Source organism: Corvus brachyrhynchos, unplaced genomic scaffold, assembly GCF_000691975.1.
Source record: "Corvus brachyrhynchos isolate BGI_N302 unplaced genomic scaffold, ASM69197v1 scaffold152, whole genome shotgun sequence".
Taxonomy (NCBI): Eukaryota; Metazoa; Chordata; class Aves; order Passeriformes; family Corvidae; genus Corvus; species Corvus brachyrhynchos.
The window spans coordinates 931,879-954,091 of NW_008237447.1; the positions used below are offsets into that span (position 1 = coordinate 931,879).

General features: G+C 39.1%; 1 protein-coding gene across 2 annotated transcripts in view; it reads left to right on the forward strand.

Moving 5' to 3' along the window:
* Positions 1–22,213, forward strand: part of EPHA6 (EPH receptor A6) — a 362,575-nt gene that overhangs the window by 325,522 nt on the left and 14,840 nt on the right. For both annotated transcript variants that reach the window (XM_017731430.1, XM_017731431.1), the window contains 2 exons: positions 15,527–15,676; positions 21,263–21,456. In XM_017731430.1, the coding sequence (XP_017586919.1) occupies positions 15,527–15,676; positions 21,263–21,456 (344 nt within the window). The remainder of the gene's footprint in view (positions 1–15,526; positions 15,677–21,262; positions 21,457–22,213) is intronic.

The following is a 22,213-nucleotide window of genomic DNA, read 5'->3' on the forward strand; positions in this document are numbered from 1 at the left end:
CAAATTTAATTACAGCAGATGCACAGGCTGGGCCCCACACGCTGCTGGCATCTCACTTGTCAGAACAGGTGATTTTACTCTTGAGTTATCTTTGCTTGGGAAGCATTAACTGCTGGAATGATCATGGGACTGAAATACTGGTGCTTTTCTGTTATTTTCTTTTTTTTCCTTTTCCCCTTCTTCTTACAACACAAAAAAGCTTAAAACCTTGTCTCTTAAAAATTCCCCCTCAAAGTGGTTGTTAAGAATATAGTCAACTTTTGCCAGTTGGGTCATAATTTTTTCATGGGAGATGAGGCTGGGACAAGCATTTATGAGGAACCTACCTCTCTACACCCAAGATCTTACCCTAGCATTACAGAGATGTGTACTTTGATAGATTTTTTCGTGGGAAAAGGCTATTTTTCATAGTTAATATGCACACAACTCTTGCTGCTGGCTGTGCAACACTGGTTTTATACTCCATATGAGCAGCACCTCCAAGCTGTTCAGCACTCCTGCAGGTTTCTTTAGCACCACACACTTTCATTTGCAGTTGCTGTGTTGCTGACATCTCCGTGGACCAAGCTGTTCATTGCTCATGAACAATTCCTTCATGTAGGCACATGTGTTGTTTTCTTTATGTCAGAGTCCTTCAAAATACCAAAACCCAATTTTCTGTCTTATTAAGTTTCTATAGGCCAGTATCTTTCAGGAACACAACAGAAGTTGGTGAGACCCTGTGAGGATTCTGGGAGGGTTATTCACACACTTGGGAGCCATCACAGTCATCTCATTTCTACCCAGCTACTAAATATAATTTCACAGGTTTTTGTGCTTCTGAGTACTTCTACCTGCCTTGTTGTTTGTAAGAAAAATGCATCTTGTCACAACAGGCAAAACAACAAACCAATCTTCCAAGAAGAAAATCTTCTGGGATGAGGCATGAAAATCACGAGGATTTTTTACCTTTTCCCTAATTTTGCCTCTTTAACTTTTGCTTCCTGCTTTGTGTCAGCTTATCAAAAGTGCAGTGTAGGTGAGGGGACTCAGCTGATCTTGCTGCTTACTTATCCAGGGTCATGACAGTATGGATAAAGCAAGCTATGATGTTTATCCTAGAAATGGACCAAATGCTGCGTGTTCATTGGAACATCTGTGAGTTTGGCTTGATGACAAGTCCCAGAGCAACACAAGAAACCCAATGTTTTGCTCCTGCAGCTTAGTAGTTCTGATGTGTGTTTAATCAAATTAATGGTAAGAGGAATAAGACTTAATAGGTAATACAAAAAAAAAAAAAAGCCCTAAACAAATCTAAGCCTAAAATATGAAACTGAATTTCCATTATGAGAGGTAGCATGCAAGCTGAATAACAGAAAAAGAGAAATTATCAGCTTGCTTTCTGATCTTTAGAGCTAAACTGAGTAAAGAAAATAGAACAGATTGTATGATCTTAGAATTTACAAAACCAGCAGAATGGTATTTAGTGTTTACAAAATCAGAGATGGGAGATCAACACCATTGTACTTTGGGACATGCAACAGGGTGTTGCACTGAGGAAAAGGTTTATTTATTGTAGTGAATATGATTCATTGTTTAACAAACTAGAGATTTATATCTGTTTCTGTGGCTTAATAACTTTAGCAACATTTCTCAATTGCATATGGAATATAATGCAGGACTCTGGTGCTCATTATAAAGATTGCTCCAAGGTGGAATTGGTAGAGGTAATACCTTTCTTTCAATCACATACTTTATCCTTTCCTGGTTAGAGGCACACTGAGAATAATTGTGATTTTTCCAAATCAGAACTGGTTCTGCTTTGCCTATGACTATTTCATTCTTTAAAATCTGTATGTAGATTTTTTTACTTTAGTGAACACACTGTGAAGGATAAGCATTCAGAGCAGTTGACCATTCTTTTGTTCTTCTGCTTTTATAACTACAAAATTTATCATAACTCATATGTGAGATGAAGGCACAGCCCAGAAAGCCAACGACTGCTGAAGCTGGAACTTTATTTCAGAGATTTTTGCTCTTCTGCCTTGCAGTTTAACTCATGTAAATCATTTACAGCCTGGTTTCAGTAACAGTGGGCATCCAGAAATTCAGTTATTACCACTGGGAGTTGCAGGTATTCAGAATATTTTATGGTCCTCGACCTCTGTCTTTGTTTTTCCCACTGTGAAATGGAGACAGCAGCTTCTTCAGAGGGATGCCATGGGAGTAGTTAGTTGGGAGCTGTAAAAGATGCTGAGGAGCAAAATGGCTGAGCAGTGTTACTGCACCATTTTCAGGTTTAATCATTCAGCAAAATCACCTCTTGTTTTTGGAAATATTGATAAAATAGGAAGCGTGAAAAACAAGTTTGCTCATTTGATTACAGTGCTTGGAAAAAATCATTATTGGTCAGCGTGCCTCCAACAAATGCTTTATTGGCTTTTAGGGAATTGTGAAGACAATTGAGCAACAATGCAAAAACAAGATTGTTTATCTGGCTCGAGGTTTTTGTATGGTGCATTTGCTGTGATTATCATGAATATAAAGAAGGCAGTTTCAACACTGAGCTTTTCAACCCTCAACTGCCAAAATAAATAAAATTATTTAAGTATACTCATGCTTATTTTTGCTATACATTTTTAATGAAGCAGCAATTGCCCATATTCCACTGCTGAAAATCTTATACAACTGAAAGATTTTGAAGCACTTAAAAAAGATCAAATGTGCAATAAAATGCCATGGCATTAGTCCATGGAAACACTGTGTATATTGCAAGAAGCAATGCACATGAAAAAAAATTAGTCCATTGCTTTCATTTACTTTTTTGTGATTGGGGATGGAGGGCATGACTTTGGTTTTTTTTTTAAATTAGGCTGAGTTATGCCAAAAGTTCAGCCTAATCTACCTTTCATTAGTGAAAAGAATATTTGCCCCAGAGTCATTGATGCTGTAGTCATGGGGACAGTCTCAAAGAGTACTGCGGAAGGTGTGGAAGTTTGTTAAGGAGGACACATGACTCATCTGTATCAATTTCCCAGAGCAGATTCTTAAGGCTGTAATGAGTCAGCTCTCTGGTACCTGGAATAAATCAAGTAGTGTTCTGCAAATTGCTGGTAAGGGATGGTGGCTTCTTTTCAGTGTTGTTTTTTGGTGGTGTTAAATCACTGGCCACAGAGTTTACCTGAAGTTTTTTCATCTTGATACAGCTGTTTTAACAGCTAGTACAAGTATGATCCCCATCCTCTGAAAGATTCAAGTTCTTCCTTCAGTTCTTTCACTGGATTTTCACTGGTTGTTGGGAATTCTTGAGAATGATCACCAGACTGCTCCAGAAATTCCCCAGTCTACACCAAAAACAAGCAACTGAGGAATGCATTTGTTATAAAATACACCCTACTTTGCTGTGAGTGTGAAAATAAGTACTGTCTTGATCAGCATTCTGGTGATTAGCATCACTTTTCAAGTGATACAGATTTTGAAGATAAGGTTGAACTTCAGCACTTTACACAAAAGACCTTGAAAATATGAAATCAAAACCATGCATTGGTATTCCATAACTTCATGCTTTGTTGATATCAGAACCAGTTGGCTTTAATTTCCTTAAGTATACAAGGTCATAATCCAGAAATCAAGCGGGAGCAAAAGAGTAAGTTGCTAACTATCTATAGACAGAGGAGAAAAATGCATTTTCCTAAAATGTCATTAATTTCTGCTGAATGATTTGATTTATCCTGTCTTCTCCAATGCTATTACCTGAAAGAGTTTGCCTTCAGATGCTGCAGGCACAGCTGTGCTAGAGCTGCCTGTTGCAATGCAGTTTTTTGTTTGTCCACCAGAGATCTGGAAATCCATTTCCTATCTGTATATTCATATATGCATATGTTCATTTTTCAGTATACAAACGTAGCTCAGATGATTGAACAAGAAGAAACTGTCAGTGTATATGAGTGGTTAGCACAAAAAGACACTTCCTGCAGAAGTTGCACCCATATATTATGCAAGTTTCCACGTAAGCATGACTGCCATGCACCTGTGCCTGAAGGCTGTTTAGCCAGCTTGGCCATCAGTGAATGCTGAAAATTATTAAAATGGCTGTCTCTCAACGAATTGGGGGTTTAAGAAGCTCTGTCATTTGATGATCTACCTCTGCTAAATTAACATTTCTAAATTTAAAATAATTATTTTAAAAAACCCTCCTTGTTTTCCAAGATTCTGACCTAGGTACATTATTTTCAGTGAAATAAACATGCTGGATTTTTTTTGTAGAGACACTCCAAAAGGTCAAAACAATTTTCGGCTGCTACTTTGATGAAGCTTTGTGGTGAACTTACAAAGGTAATGCAAAAGCTCTGACTGCTTAGAGGGTGTCATTTTAAGATAAACCACAACTGTTTTAGCACCAGTGGCAAGTCTGATGTCAGAGAATAGTGAGAGAATCATAGAATGGTTTGGGTTGGAAGGGACCTTAAAAATCTTGTAGTTTCAACCTCCCTTGTGGGGGGGCAGGAGCACCTTCCACTATCCCAGGTTGCTCCAAGCCCCATCCAACCTGGCCTTGATGTCCAATATCAAAGTTACTACTTTGTCAAAATGGTTCTGATGATGTCTTACTGTAATATGTCATGGAAGTGACAACTAATATATCATATGATAAAGTAAAACATCCCCTGAGCAAGGTACAGGAATGATAAATTTTGTTAATATGTTATTCCCATTATATTATCATCAGTCAGATGATGATTTAGTATGATGCACCATCAGAAAAACTCAGTGTTATGCTATCTGGGGATTACAAGGTCTAAATCCAGCTGACTTACAGAACAAAAGGTATTCCAGTGCCACCATTCACAAGCCTCAATTAAAGTATATCAAGATAAAGAAAGAAGTACAAAAGTCTAGGAAGGGCAATACTAAGAAATGTCAGAAGCAGATCCTCAGTGTCTGTAAGCCAGATTACACTGGTATAAACACCAATATATGAAACTGGCCTTGCCACTGGTGTGACTGGAGCTGCCATCAGACTCATCAGTCAGGGCTTTGCTCCGGTGAGTTGCTGATGAGAGTGAGGTAGAAGCCAGTTTGATGTTCAGTGCCCTTTACTCAGGCAGCTGGCAGAGATCTGGGTGAGTGTGGGTATCTGCAGGAAGGCTTGACCACATTCCTGTGCCAAACTATTCATCATCCAACAGATGGTTATCCTATTATTCTACAATTTGCATACTGCCACACTGCAGTGATCTATGGGCAGTGCCGCTGTGTCACTACACCAAATAGAAATATCAGAGAAGCTTTGTTGTGAAGCAGCCCTAACTTGGACTGAAAACTACTCTCTTATGTGTTCATTTCTTTGACAGTTTTTTGGTGATACACTTCATCTGTGTTTCTGAAATTACAGTCTGATAACACTGTGTTCTGCTGCAGTGGGTAAGAGCTGGACTCCATGTTCCTTGTGTGTCGCTTCCTACTCAGAAAATTCTGTGAATCTGTGGGACACCTTCCTGGAGGTGGGAAGAATTTATTTCATTTATTTATTTCATTTATTTTATTTAATGAAGCCCTGTGTCCTGGGGCTCCATTACAGACATCAGCTGCCTTTTCATGCCACAGTTATCCTGGTTCTCAGGCTGCGTTCCGCAACCTCAATAGCACAGCTTCTGATCTTCTGAGAATCTCCCCAAGCGCCTTCACAATGCCTCCAGCTCCTTGCTGTGCTCTTCTACTTCTCTGGTAAAGCTTGGATCCCTCCCATGCCCCTGTGGCCTCATTTAGTATCACGTTACCCATAAGCCTTCCACATCCCTATACTTGTCTCCCCAGAAGCCCAAATATTTGCCAGCTGGGAAACTTGTATTGTGCCTGAAGTTGTGCATCCTGATGGACCACTGAGCTGCTGCCTGGCCCAGAAGTACAGCAGCATCCTGAGCTCATCTGTCAGGAGAAATACTGGGATCTCTCTGCTTTGCTTGGTACTGGTTTTCATTAAATACATGGGAAATAGGCAATGGATCAGCTATATATTTGTAGATGTCCAATGGTCCCTGAGATCTCTGCAGAGAACTGGCAGACACAAGACAGTGGGAGATCTGCATTTTCCTGAAGTGACAGCTAGTGAGCAGGTGACAATGCCAAAAGGGACAGTAGAACACCATGTTTGTGATTGGTTCTAGCCTGGGATGCCTTTCCCATCTCTGCCTTCCCACCATCCATGCCTTTGAAAATGCCAGTGGTTTTGAGCCCCCAGCCTGGGGTTGGCTGGCAGAAAGATGTGCTGGGGGTGCAGCTGTGGCTCCTACACCTCCTTTCTTTGGAAAACCAGCAGGGTGGCACTGGGAGCATTTTGGCCTATTGTGGGAGAAATGGCTGTCACCATCCTCCCCTCTGCTGAGCCTCACTGCCCACCCTGCCCTTGGCAATCCCTTCCTTGTCTTTGTCCCTCTGTCCCCAGAAGGGAAGGCAGGCCATGGTGCTCAGTGTTTGACACATCCGTGGTCCCTGTCATGCTTCTTGATCCATGGCCCTGGACTCAGCTGCTTTGCCGTCATCAGCAGCTGTTCTTCCATCTCCCTTTAAATATGTAAACCATATTTTTATGCAGTATGGGCTGATCTAGACATGAAACTAACATGTTGCATGATTCCCAACAGTCTGGGAATACTTTTATTCCTTTTTTTTTTCCCCTTAGTGAAATTATTCATTGCTGATGAAAGTTAGGATACTAAAATCATTACAAGATAGTGTTATGCCTCTATGGAGCAAACATAAGACCTCCACATGTTCATCCAGTAGTCAGCCTCCACTCTCTCACGGCAGTACTTTTACAGATTCTTCTCCTTAAGTACCCAATGCTTTCTCCTTTGCTAAAACTTACTAACAGGAGAACTGTTTCTTTCCTTTTGTCAAAAGGTTTGGTCAAAAAGGATATCCATAAACATGGATAGAGACATAAGAATGTAATCACAGAATCAACAACAACAACCAAATGTCTTGTGATCCTTCAGATACCCATGTACAGTTATACTCTTTCACATCAAAGAACACCTCACTTCTGATGGCTTCCTTTAAGTTTAACTTTTTAATTTTTTTTAAATTTAATTTTTAAATTTAAATTATTTTCCCCTGAAATGCTGTTGACATGCACATCACTGACTTTTTTCCAGTGACACTGTTAACCATGTGCTTCTACTTTACCTGCAAACAGACTGAGATGATGGGAAGAGAGTAATGGCCTGAGACAGCTGCAGTGCTTGTGAGCTTGGAAGCATGAATCCAAAAGGTGAACAAGCAGTAGATTCCAAGCAGGAATTCCAGGCTCTCAGTAATAAAAGAGTGCACATGCTGTGCACATGATGCATTCTCAGTTCAGGTTATTGAGCGTTCAGGTGTGTGGCTCAAAGACTCCTTTAAATCAGAGGCAGGTCTTTGTATGTAACACCCTTCACAAATATTTCTTCTCTTAAGTTTACCTAGTTACTTTTGAAAAGGTTTGAATTTTTAGAGTCCGTGACATCCCGTAGCAACGTGTCTTTAAAAAAAAAAAAGTTTTGTTAATGTTTTTAGTCTGCTGCTTTCCACTTACGTTTGATGTACCTTGGATCTATCATCCCCATCTATTGTCTGATCCATTATAGTCAGGGTTTTATAGACCATTCTTACTTTCTTTTATTCTGTGCCTTTGATCACCTATTCTGTCTGTTAGTTTCAGTGTGTGCTTTTGGAAAGTGGGATCAAGCCTGTGATCAGTAAGCAATATGCAGGAATATAATAGGTTCCAACAGTGCTGTGCTTTCTCCTTTTCCTGATTGTTTTTACAATTTCATTCCATTTTTTCCATTACTCTGCTTTTGAGCAGGAGGTTGATAGTGTTATAGAGCCAACTCTCTGCTATAACCACAAGATCTGTCTTGAACCGTGACAGCTTAGTACAGAGTTGTGTTATTTGTTATGTAAAGTTAGGAGCATTTTATTCTGTGTGCATCACTATGACACTGAATTTTGTGACGTTTTATCAATTTGCAATTCAGTATCATAAGGTTCTTTGGTATATTTTTATGGTAAATCCTCATCATCTTTACTACCATGAATACCTTAGGATTTCTAGTACCATTTTACAAGTTCCCAGTTCGGTTTGGATTATAGATTCTACATACACTGCCAGCAGGACATGAGCATTGATCTCTGGGGGATGCCACTCTAAAAACTGACCTTTTCTTTCTGACTGTTTGTTTCCCATCTTTTGACCAGCTACTTATCCATGAATTGACTGCAACTTAAATAACTAGCAAACTCCTTCAGGATAAAATGAGAAGTCACCTCACAAAAATGTGAGCAGAAAATTTAATTCACCAGTTACTAAGATATTAATTCTCCTCTGCACTTCTTGATGCAGCTGGGATGAAAACTAAAGCAGTGATACTTGCAGAGTAGCTCAGCCTCATAATAATTCTGATGATCATCCATGTGTGGTACTGCAACTCTCAGAAGAAAAGCCTAATTTTTGTGGTGTTTCCACCTTGTTTCTGGAATGAATTTTGAAGAAGCCCTAGGTAAATAAAATCTCATGTACCCTAGAGAAAGCTGTATATGAATTCATTATTCTGTCTAGAACAGCATCCCAAAGAATAGAATATGAAAATGTTTACTGGAGACAGTATTATAGCCTATATAGTGTTAATTTTACATTTAAATCCATTGCAGTGTGCTCTCCCTTTCCAAGTTCCCAGATGCTTCTGAGTTTTTACTGGCCACTTCATATTGTATGGTGTGGAAGGAATTATGGCAGGGGGTCAGCAGCAAGGCAGAATGAATGATCTGGGGATTATGGCAGCACAGAGAGAGGCCACTTGATTCCTGAAACTTGGGAAGTGTTTGCTGTCCATGTCAGCTAGATATGAGTGTGGAAATCACTAGCTGTGAAGTCTTTAATGATAGATAATAACATCCAGTGTTCAAGCAGTGCACGGCAACAGTTTATTTTTGATCCAATAATAAATACTTCGTGAAGCCCTGGGCAAGCCAGGGGCATAATTTCAGAGATGAGCCTTCCTTGATACTTTTAAGGAAAGACAGTGCCTGGTTAAGTTCTTTTTTTTCAACTTAAATTACTTGAGTTTAGAGAAATATTTGTGTTTGGTAACTCAGTTCTGCTGAAGAATGGACCATGTAGCAAATTCCTTTGTTGCAGAGTTGTGCAACGTAAGGTATCCTTCAAATAAGCATCTCAGAACAAAAAAAATCCTTTTCACCTTTTCCATTGACTTTGGTAGGACCCCTTGTGTAAGCAAAGTGGATGGGCTGGATGTGCAGATTGAAGGACTCTGGAGGAGTAACTCTCAAGAAATTGGTTACAGCTGTAATGGGAGCTGTGCTGACACAGCTGGCAGATAGCTTGAAATTGATGCTCTTGAAAAGAGATAGATCTTTGCCAGAAATATTAGTTTCAAGGAAAAATGACATTTTTTCCTATCATTACTGTCAAATAGTTCTATAGTTTCTAAACTGGCTTTGGTAGAGATGCATGCTCCTGATATTTAATTTCAGAAGGAGAAAGGGTTTCTCTGTGATTGAGAGCCAAGCACACAATACTGTAAAATGGATTCTTAATCCTAAAGAAATGTAAAATCCCACTCTCTAAAACGGTATGAGGCTCCTTGGCCCTATCAGTCTCATCATTACTTTTCAAGAGATCAGTCTCAAAGAGATTTTCCAAAATACTTGGGTTTATCTGTCCGTGTACACTTGACTGGTTCTCATCAGGGCTCTGAGGACACCACCAGTCCTTACTGACCTGCCTGGCCTGGAATGAACAAAGACTTCGTAATTTAAAAACTAAACAAATATTTTAAAACTTAACTAATATTTCTGGCAAAAAATCCATGATTTTCAATGAGCACCTTGTAGATAAAGGCATCCTGTCTAACAAGAAAAGATGTATAGTCCAGTTCATTACACAAACAAGAGGCAATGGTATCAACCACTTGTATTTGGGAGTTTGCTGTGTCTTTGTATCAAGTTCCTTAAATTGCCCTGTCAAGAAAATACGAAGGCAGGATAGATGTAAATGGTCAAAAATAAGCACTACCATTTCACTTTTGTGGATTTTGAGGGTCAGAACTATGCATTTTTAACAGCCTTCTTATGATCTCTCAGCCCCAGGTAAGATCAGTGCCTCAGAGCAGGCAAGGGCCTGCATGCTGAAGGGCTTTGTTTCAAAGGAAATAAATGCTGCTGCCACTCCTAATGAGAATCTCCACTGTACTAGAGAGTGTTCCTGATTTCGTAATTCTTTGAATTTTAGCAAAGTAATTTAATATTTTAATTCTTTAGTTTTTTGAGCTAAAAGGTCACAGGGTAGGATATATCTGCGTTGCTGGAGGTTTGCATGTCTGCGTAGCACTACCCAATGCATCCATCTCATGGCCTTTAGGAAGACAAAATGCAGGTTGGTGTGGAGTATTTTGGAGAATCACCCTGATACACTTCTGATCAGTGCTGGTTAATGTGAAGTGTTTCTGATGATCTGTGGTCAGACATTTTATCTTGTCTGCTTTAATTCTGCCAATATTTTCAGTGCTGATTCTTTCCATCCATCAAGAGCTTTCCCTCTTTTGGAAGACACAAACAGATATGCAGTGTAGGGGTTAACAGACACTAAAATTAACATGTTCTCAAAGCCATAAATAACTTGTTCTGAAAATTTGAATAGCTAACTTAAGGGGAAAAATCAAGTTCCACATATTTAACTTCGGCATTGTTAATCAGGATATTTGAAAGAAAATTAATATTTTCCCAGAGATTAAAAGCAAATTCAGTCTTTTTGAAAATCAGGGGGATTTATTCATTTCAATTCTGAGGGAAATGAGACTGGTAGAACTGACTGGAATTTGGCATAATGAGCGCAAATTCCAAAATGCTTTTTCAGAGCAGTTTTGTTATCTTGCCATGTAGTTCCTCTGATATTTCAATAGACACAACAGAAGACTGTTGATAGTACTGAATAGTTCTAAATTATGATTTTGAGGATGTTAAATTCTGACTGCTTGTAGGTTTGCTCATGAAAAATTTGAGCATCAAATAAAAGCATCACTCCAGTAAAGTGGCAGAAGGTTTTTGTACAGAATGATGAATTATGTCCAATATTTAAAACTAACTATCTTTCATTAATTTTGTCTCTCTTCACTCTGAAGTTCTTTTTTTCCCCCTGTTTCTGTCACTGAGCTACAGACAGGTACTATACTTGTGTCTTGGAAAATGATTGCACGATCCAGTGACATCGCACATGAAGGAGCAGTAACCGACAGATGCACAGGAGTTCCCGTGCCAGATCAGACTAATGGTGTACACAGTTCAGCACCTTTTCTCCCAGAACTAGACAGTTCTAGATACCTGTGCACCTGGGTCTGATGGGTTAGCTCCTCAGCATTTAGGAGAACTGCAGCCAGTGCTGTGACAGTCCCTCTGAAGTTGTCTGTCATTCCAGGAAAATCCAGAACAGGCTTTTCAACAGGAACAGGCATTTCTCACATCTCTGGGGCACGGTGAGCCTGGTGCACCTGCTGGGTTTGCTTCTGGCTGCTGCTGTGTGCTGCTGCCTGTGCACATGCAGTAGGAATTCACACACACCTTGCCTTCAGTTCTGTATCTCAGGCTCTCAGTGCTACCACTCCTCACTTTAATGAGTTATCAGGGCATGCCAGAAGTTCTGGGCATCTAAAAGTCTTCCTCCTTTGTTTCTTCACATCACACATTTTGAGCTTGCTGATACATCCCAACCTTTTTTTGGTAGAATAATGGGCTGTAGCTGCCAGCTACATTGTTCAACTGGAGTTTAGAAATATGGTTTGATTTTTAATTAAAGGAACTGTTAATGCCTCCTGGTTTTAAAGAGATGTCTAACATGCAGAATAGAAAAAGAATCAGACCAGAGAAAGCAAAAACACAGTTGTGGCCACACAAGACATCATAGGCACTTTTTGGTGCTGTGAGCTCAGAGGAGAGATGGCATTTTGTGAAGACTGTCTTTCATGCATGGCCTGAGGTAAAGAATGAGGTGTTCTGCACCATGGAGTTCCAGTCCTGCCTTCAAATGTGTGGCAAACTGTGCTGTTGCCAGTTCTGCAGGGAAAGCAAGCGTGTGTGTAGGTGTGGCTGAGGGGTAAATTTCATTTCAAGGGCTCATCTCTGAACACTTCTACAAGCTCAGCAATGTGAGCCTAATATTATAATTCCAAGGGGACCCTTGATGCTGCGTGGTAAAATTGCCTATTAAATTACAATCACAAAAAAAATGAGGAGATAGGCACTGTTCAGCTGGCAGCATACAGGAAAAAAGGCTGAATTCTAATTATTTGAACAGTGGAGTTAGTGTTATTTCACTGTGTGAAAATAAAATTAGGTTATCACTGATATCATTATTAATGTATGAGATGAAGCAGGAAAACAATTTGTTTCCTAACACCCATTCTGCCCCTCCTCCCAAACCCCCCCAACGCCCCCCCAAAAAAAAAAAAGAGAGAATTACCTAAAAGAAACTAAGGCTTTCTAATGCAGGCAACTCTGAGAGATTTCATTGCTATAGCAGCAAAGTGATGATTTATAAATTATCTTGATTTGAAGGCGAGGCGTTGTGTAAACAGTAAGTATTGCTTTTATTATTTCCCCCGTTAGATTAAAATATAAAAAGGCATATCCAGTATCAGTAGCACTGTTTATTACTCTAATCAGAAATGGGAAATGCATTTTCAGCCACTCTAAACCTTATGTGTTCTTTTATTATGCATGAGCAACTATGACTACTCTTCAGTCATATATGTTTCTTAAGGTTCTCATATTGCAATCTCCACCTTTTGAATGGCTTTCAAATAAATAAAACAACTTTTTTTTGCATAAAAAGATATTCTGCAAACATAATTAAGTACTGAAATTTACATTTTTATGAATATAACAACTTCATACACAAGATGAATCCACTGTAAAAATTTTAGAGGTTTTTAGAGCCAGCACAAAAGGATTTTATTTTACATTACAACTCTGAACACATCTTATGCCCTTGAACATGAACTGCCTTGAATTTTGTTAAGATTCTGTTCTTCAGTCTCATTTTCACACGCAATGAGCCACTACTGTTTCAGTCCAAAAGGGATCAGTCGGTAAAGCTGTGTCATGAAAGTAGTTATAGAGTTTGATCAGATTCTTTAAAACTCATTTTTATTTAGCCAGGAGTCACAAATCTAGCTGCAAACACTGCTCGAGACGTGCCCTCTCTTTTGAGTATAATTTGGGAATACAAAATCAGCTTTATGGAAAGAATATAGTGTAAAGACAGTTTTCCTGTTATGTTATCCATAATATGTTATGGACATTAAATGTAAAATGTATAAATATCCAAATGCCTTTTATTCGCATGTATAGATTTGTTGTTTTACCTACAAGTAGATATTTAATTATTAACATAAGAATTTCGCTAAAATTCAAAAAACAATAAATTATTAATAAAACTCTCCAAAACAGGAATCTAACTGAGGATGGAATTACATAAGTTTGGCGATAAAATGTTTGGAAATAGAGAACTAAACCCGATCCAGTAGAAAGCAAAAGACCCATAACTCTGTGGTGTGAAGAGATATTTTTCAAGTATCTTTTGCAGTTAGACCCTAAAACTCTCTTTTTCTCAGAGGATGCATCCTTTTGGTTGGACATCCCAGTGTAAGGTGCACATTTGTGGCATCAAATAGCTGATTTTTCCTCTACCTCAGGAAGCCTGGCCTTGCATATTCCATGAAAAGGCTACTGAAACCAGACTCTGAGATCAAACACCAAGTGCTCTTACCCAATTTCCTTAGAAGGTATTAAATAAATACTTCCTGGAGAAGAGACAAGAAATCAGCCTGGCCTTTCCTTGGAGAACATCTTATCACAACTCTCCTTTGTCCCCCTATTTCTTCAGTCTCATACCCAAAAACCACTTTTAGTTGCTTCCCAAGTGAAACAGCTGTACCAGGAAGGGACGAAGAGTATCACTCACTGCAGTGCTGGTGAGGGCAGGTGGCAGCAGCTGAGGCATAAAGTCTTTTGCATCTCTGATGTGCCAGAGGAGTGCTGTGACCACCAGGATAATGGATAAATGAAAGGCAGGTAGTGGAGGTATGTGGGCAAAAATACAAAAATACCTTATTAGTGCTAAAATCAGTAAGTGGTTTACCACATGTGAGGAAGCAAAGGCTTTGAAAAAGCAGCTGTAAAAAATGTAACATGGTACAAAGGACATCTTGGCCACTGTCATGCAACATAAATGTTAACCGTGCATTTCCCATCACAAAGGAGGCGTTGGCTGAGTGGCACATCCTCACAGACACAGAGCTTGGATTTTGAACCATGTATTGGTAGAACAAACAGCTTCTCAGCCAGCTGAAGTGAGGCCTCAACAACTCACAGACAACTTTTTATATGTTCAAAGCAAATTAACAGAGATTTACATAGTTGTTTTTAACTTTGGCTTCTCTCGATTGCCAAACGGATGTTCTAGTTCATTTCCCCTTTTGTTTCAGTCAGAAATACAATTATAACACTGAGCAGAATCTATTACTGCTTGTTGAAAGCAACTACTGCTGAGTGAGCTCAGCTCTGCTGACTGCTTCCTTCTACCATCTAGTGGCACCTTCACCATACTGCTTTCCTCTCTCTAAAGAGTTCCATGAGAATGATGATAAATGTACAGTCTTGAAAAGAAAAAAATATACCTTTGAAATGAGCAATGTACCTGGAGAGGAAATACCTCTTTTTTTCTGACATGGAAAAGTAGTTTTCATACAGAAACTATTTATGAGAGAATAGAAGAGATACAGTGGTGTAAAGTACTAATGTCAGAGAAAAGTCCTACATCCTGTCGTCTTGTAAACAGTAAGTTAGGTGTGTTGATTGATTCCTTACTCTTTTTTTGGTGGGACAGCTTGGCTTTTAAGTTGTAGGCTGCAGAATGACACTGTTGAATATCCTAAGGAAATGCCCATTTAGGAACACACTGGGCTTGTTTTCTGCCGGGATATTTAAAGGGCACAACAAAAATTAAAATATACCATCAAATGTAATGCTTTGAAAGTGTGCAGAACACCCATAGCTTCTTTTCTGATTACATAATTTTATTAAGAGCTTTCAGTGTTCCGTTTTGCAATAGATGTTTCTGTTTCATTTAGGGAAAAAGCTTAAATGTCAACAAACTAGGAATTTAAGGCTTGGGATGTTTTCAATCAAAAGGCGTGTTCTGATTATTTATATGACTGAACAAACATTAATCATCTCAAATGCTTTCTGCTCTTTGAACTGCGCTGTTTTCACAGAGTGCAGGTATTGGTGAATTAGACTACATATGAAATCAAATTTTTTTCGAATTCCATAAAAAGGCATATTTCTTCCTTTCCACTTGCAGCAAATTGACAAGGCAAATTGATGGAAGTCAGAATGTAGAATCTCAGAATCCAGGATTTGTTTTTCTTTTAAACATGCATTACTCTGTATCCTAATCATATTGACCAATTTTCAACCAATTTTCCAGGGTGGGAAGATCCCCATCAGGTGGACTGCTCCTGAAGCCATCGCTTACCGGAAGTTCTCCTCAGCCAGCGACGCTTGGAGCTACGGAATTGTCATGTGGGAGGTGATGTCCTATGGAGAGAGGCCATACTGGGAGATGTCCAACCAGGATGTGAGTACTGCCCAGGACTAATCTGCAACTCGTTGAAGTGTCCTTGGAAAGTTATTGCCACTCCCTGCCCTGCTTTGCTCTCCAATTCCCTTTCTAGGCTGGAATCTCAGCTCATTTAAATCATCATTATTCTTCAAATTCAGTGGGGCAGGCTATTTATGCAACCTGAAGACTTGGCCCTCTCTAGCTCAAACCTTGACCTGCTTCCTCCCATGGAATAAAGACTATTCCAAAGAATCATAGGCAAGTGCATGACGTTCTCAGTGAAGTTGTAAACCAAAACTCGAGGGAATACTGGAACTATTCTGATGGAGTTGGCCCCTTATCTCCAGTACAGTCTGACACTGCCCTTCAGTGGGCACCCATGGTTAAATCCTGAAAGAATGAAGCTGCCATGAGAAATGTATTTGTCAATTCTCCTTTCTAAGAATTCAGTGCATTCTTCTTACCTTGCAAACTATGTATAGGCTTAACCACAGTGCAGGACAATAGCTCTTCCTCATAAAAAAGTTATGCTTTCTTCTGACTTTTTTTTAAATCCAAAAGCGGTGGCCAAATAAGCCTTCACAATTAAAAAAAATCCCACATTTGCTTCCAGTATAACTGAAGGTTTATTCTAGAAAAAGAAGCATGGAAAAGGGGAAATCATGGGGTTTTTTTCTCTACTGCAATTTAAATTTCACAAATTCTCTTGTTTGATGGGTCCCTGTGACAGCTCAAACTGGTACACTTGGTCTTCACACGAGCCATCAATCTCTATGTCAAAATGTGGAATATCAGCCAAGCCACCTTAACCTCTCTTATATATGTGCTTAGAATATTTCTGCATTGGTTCTGAAGAATTGACAAGACTTTCCCAGATGGCTGCTTTTACATTGTTGCTAAGTTATTCAGCTCTTCAAGTCTGGTTGCTTGTTAAGGCTGATCGGTCATTTGGGGATAAGGATCTGAGAGAGATTTTAATTTGAAAAAATAATTTTACTGTTTCAGGAAGAAAAGGAAAAAAACAACCAAACCCATCAGAAACAAAAAAGCAGACTATCACAAACCTCTCAATTTAGAATATATTAAATAATCAGCTACAGCATGAAGATAGCAACATTTAATTACTCCTACATCCAAAATAAAAGTATCTGTTAATACAAAATAATGCTGCAGGCCCTAATGATGCCAGTTGCTGGGGGCTTTCCCAGCAGTTCAGCAGTTCCCAGCACAAAGGACTCCTTTTCTCCTACCCACAGGCCTTCAGTGCCAGAATGAGAGCAGTGAGCACCTGTGACCTTCTACATACATTTAGTGACTTCGAGTGTCATTGGAAAATTCCAAGTTATTAGACATAAAGTAAAGCTTATTTTACTGGATATTGGGACGGGTTTTTTAGTACAATAAATTACCCTGAATTCACAGGAGCTTATTTTGCAGAAATAATAGGACTTTCAAACGTCAGTGGTACTGCACAGATGGAAGGAAAAATAACAGAGAGGGATGTGCACTAAACAGATTCATAAAAGACACAGGATGCAAACAACAGTTGATAAGGTCTTGCATGGGTATAGTCAGATGTTCTGCTACATCAAAATGTCTGCTGACATTACCATTAAAACACTTACTGAGTTTTGATCATAATAAAGCTCTTCTCTAGATAGAAATTTAAATATTTCTTGAATTGGGTGGATTTTGGTAGATCACCAAAAGTTTTCCAAGTATAAACTCTGCAGAGCCAGGTCTGGTTTTGGAGTGTTTTTTTCCCATTCCATCTTACCAACTACTTTTCTAATTATATAACGTAGGGAAGTGAACTCACTTTTTTAGACCATGGCTAAGTAAGTGATGAACACAGCTGATGTGAGAAGTTCTAAACTGGTACCTGCCACCTAAATAAACCCAGTCTGGTGTTCAGAGACTACAGCTGATCACAGGTATCCAGAATGACTCAACACCTCTGCAAATCCAGTATCCTCTATTTATATTCCTCAGCAAGGATTTGGAAGCTGAACTTAAGGAAACTCAGTTGAAAAATGCTTCTCATAAAATTAATACTGTACATGGCATAATGCAGAGGCTTAAAAATGTTTCTAAGTTTGAGAAATGCTCTTGTTTAAGTAAATAACCATTTTATTACCGTGGTAAGTCACTTCCAAACTGTGTTGATGCTGATTAATGCACTTCTTAGATGTGTGGCAGGCACCAGAGGTGTCCATTAATTAGGGCTGCTGCACAGTCTGTCGTGTCTTATTGCTTAATTAATAAACATTAGCCAAGATATTGAACTTTCCAAGGAAACTAGTGTACTGATGAACAGATTGTGCTAAGAGCCTGGCTTGCTAATGCTCATGTGAGGGAAGGAAGATTTATATTCCATGCATTTGGTTTGTAGAACAGCTGTGAGTGAAGTCTACTGGGACACCTGTTAGAGGCCACCGTATAAATTAGTGCATGGTGCAGAGCTACAGTGTTCAAAAAGAAGAAAAAAAAAATGAAAAGAATATTTAATGGATTTGTGATTGGTATGCAAGAAAACTACTGTAGCAAACAGAATAAAACTCCTTGCACTCCTGAAAGTTTCTTGTAATACTGAAAAAATAAACTTATCCTAATACAGTTCTCTCAACCCACAGATATCAAAACACTTGGCAGGCACCTGGGATTGGCTCTGTACCATGAGGCAGGAGCAGCTGCCTCTCCCTCCTGGTAGATTTTTCAGATGTCAGGAGGACACAGGGACAATGTCCCTCTGGACTCTCTTCTGTCTCAGTCTCATTAAAAAAGCTGTCAGTTAACTTTTGAAAGCAAGAATCTATGTTACTATTAATAATGAAACTATCAGGAAGATTACAGCTTCATTTTCAGATGGAATTTTTGCCAGTTGCCAATTAATTTGAAATTAAACTTGTATAAATTTCCTGTAGAAGTCCATAAAATACAATTCAGACAATTTTGGTATCATAACCAATATATAATACTGACTCTGTGGTCAAACTTCACAGCTGTGTCTAACATCAAACAAGCTGTTGCTGTATCCTTCTTGTAGATGCAGATTTCATGATTAACGTGGTGCTTTGTCAACCTTAAACTGACACGGGAAAAAGGCATTTGAAAGGAGTGAACATGTAAAATCTTTACATGTTTTATAATATATAATTTTATATTGCTAAGAAAAACGTAATACTTCTCCCTTTTAGGTACATGGATATCTGATTTCTCTGAACAGAGAGAGATGGGTGCTATGCATGTGGCAGAGCAAGAGCTAAAATAAATATATAAATAAATAAGGAACTAAAAAGCTCTAATTCTTCCTTTGAGACTTGATTCCCATTGCAGTATTCGACACTTATCACATCTTTACTCTTGCTTCTTAGACTCTAAAAATAATACTTGCCTCACAAGGGATACTAATGAGGCAATATTTCCAATTTATTTTTAAAATGTGCTGGTATTAATGAGAAATTATAATTATCCCAGTACCAGCTGGCATTTCTCTTCATACTGAAATGTTCCTTTTGAACAAGAGAGGAAACAAAATGCACTGTGACTTCATTTTCAAAGATATGTTAAAATAAAGTGTGGCAGAGAAAATATGTCTGGAAAATTATGGTCGCTTTTGGGTTTTTCCTGAATAAATTACTTCAGCAAAATCTCATCAGCCCTCTATTGTTGTGTTGAGCAAATGCTGTATGTCTCATAAAAGTAGAGCAGTTTTCCTGTTGCCTTAAAAGCAAAATACATTTCATAAATTCATCATTTGCAACAGGCACAGTTAAATGTAAACATGATGGTATCTGCATTTCTGGGCTGCTAAGGATGGCCTCTTCAGTGGCCACTACCAGCTAAGCTCTGCCCCTCACTGTCAGGAGTGTTTTATGAAGCCACTTTGGACAAACTGCTTGAGATACATTAATAATAAATGTAAAAACAAATGTGAATAAAATTCCGTGCATGTGGGGTTGAGTTTCGCCCATCTTGAGTCCACGGGGATGTTTTCATCAGTGGGAGGCAAGGTTCTGAAGGAAATACTTCTCTGGCAAAGGGATGGCATCTTTTCCTCTAAGAGCAGCATGTACATTACAGGACCAAGTCACCTGTGTTTATAAAACACAGACAATCACCTGTGAGCAGGTACAGAAACCTGGTTCCATTTCCTACCATGCCATCAAGGGGAGCTCAGGTCCTAGCATAGCTTCATTACTCTTATTTTATTTACATATTGCTTGCAGCGTAAGTGTTAGGCATTGCTGAGCAGAGCCAACATTAATTCAGAATTCAAATAGAGAATGGGGATATATTCCAGGATAATAAGATTGAATAAATTGAAGCCAGAGCTGGTGCTGTAAAACATTGATTTGCTGTAAACAGTTTAATGTAACCCCTTCCAGCTGCATTAATATGTCTGCAGCATGTACATACATCTGTGTGAAAATGATGGATGTCTCCTTGCAGCACAGTGGGGATCAATGCAGTCGGTATGTTCCTCCTAAGTGCGCTGTGTGGTTATAAATACTGTGTACAATCATTTGTACATTAGACAACATTTAGCACTAGCTGGATTTTTATGTGGGAGGGTGATGCATGTGTGGTAGGGTTGGTGTTTTTCCTAGCTTTGTTTTTGATTAGCCACTGTCTAGCTTTGCATTCTTTTTTAAACCAAAAAAATCCTGACTCTGTAATTTGTAACATCATCCCCACTGCTACCACCACTCATTGCAGAACCTACTGACCTCTCCTCATGTTTTTTAAATCTTTCATGGGATGGATCCATGTAAGCTTTCCATGGACCTTACCTACTTCTGCTAACTCCTATCCAGCCATGCTGATATGCCATCCCATTTTCAAACAGTATTTTTTACTACTTGTATTACTAAAAGTCAGCTTTCCTTCAACTCTGATCAACTGTAATTTTTCATACTTGCGATTTACCTTTGGCATCAGACCTCTTTTCTTTCCAAATCCTTACCAAACACGTTTTCTAGATCTGAAGGTCTCACTCACTTTAGGGTAATACCATAATTTTATTAACTTTCGTTTAGTCATAAACATCTCGGACATCCAGGTTTCTGAGGGAATCTCCAAAATAACTGTGCTGTAACTTGGTGTGAGGGACATTGCCTGATTTAATCATACTCTAAGGATCAGCAGAAACATGTGAACACCAAGTAAATTTGTCAGGGGCCACAATGTGTATTTTTAGTGCTTAAGTGTATAGGGGCATTGCCACATACAAACGCTGTGTCAGAATGCAAATATTACAGCATGCTGAGATGCAGTGGCCACACCAGGTGAGTTTGTGGCTCCTGAAGTAGATGAAAATGATGGTGATTTTGGTGAGTTCTTTATTCCCCTTCTCCATTCTCAGCTGTTTGAAGAGGATGATCAGAGAGCCTAAAAAAGTTCCTACTGTGTTTCATATGCCTACAAAATATTTCATGTCTCCTCTGGTCAGACCCCTGATTCCCTGAGTGAAGCCCCAGCAATGCATCAAGTGAGGGTGGCTGTGCCATTAATAATTTATCCTCCCTGGTTTCTAATTGTCAGTGTCGGCCTGTCCTTTCAGTTTAATGCCTGGTAATCATACACATTGTATTTCTGTAGGTTATACTGTCCATTGAAGAGGGCTACAGGCTTCCAGCTCCCATGGGCTGCCCAGCTTCTCTTCACCAACTAATGCTTCACTGCTGGCAGAAGGAGAGGAACCACCGTCCCAAATTCAGTGACATTGTCAGCTTCCTGGACAAGCTGATCCGCAATCCCAGCACCCTTCATACCCTAGTGGAGGACGTACTTGTGTAAGACTCTATTTGGTACATTTTGTTTTTTCATAACACATAGTGGCTATCATTATGTGGTTTAGGGCATTACATAGGAGTGGGAGGACCACAAAGTTCTGAGTTCCTAAAGTCATGCAGGTGCAAATCATTTTAAGTCCTTTTTAAGGTTTGCTTTATTGTTAATACACTGTTGTAGAAGGAGGTTTTTTTCATTTCTATAAATATTAGGCTTTTTTATTATAATTTTGGCTAAGTTCTGTTTGTGCACGGTCTATCCTTAATCTTTGTGAATCTCTTTGTTCTTTTTTTTGGTGAGTATGTTTTTCCTATGTGCCTGTTTTCTCTTTGTAATTTTTTTTCTCCATTCAACAGCCTGTCTCTCTATCTGACAGTGCTCAAGCAATTTGTGAACTGTGTCTTAGCTTGCTAAATCTTTATTTATCTGCAGCAGAAGGGCAGCAGTGACAAATAAGAGATTATGCTGTTACCATTCCACAACAAATTCTTGATACTGTTGCCCAGGGGTTTTTTTCATTAATATTACAGAAATGAATGCAGCCACAGGATAAGCAAGGCTGTGGTGGAAGAATTTGTCAGTATTTGTAGGCTTATTGATCCAAGCTGTCCCTGCATATCAGCCTAAATCCGTGAAGGTCCAGGTGGCCTCACTCTCTTCATTCACCACTAAGAGTCACCTTAAGATAAAAGTGTTTTCATGGAGACTCCCTAGGTTTATAAGGGGTTCTCAAGCCCTGAGTGGGGCTTGCTGAGAACT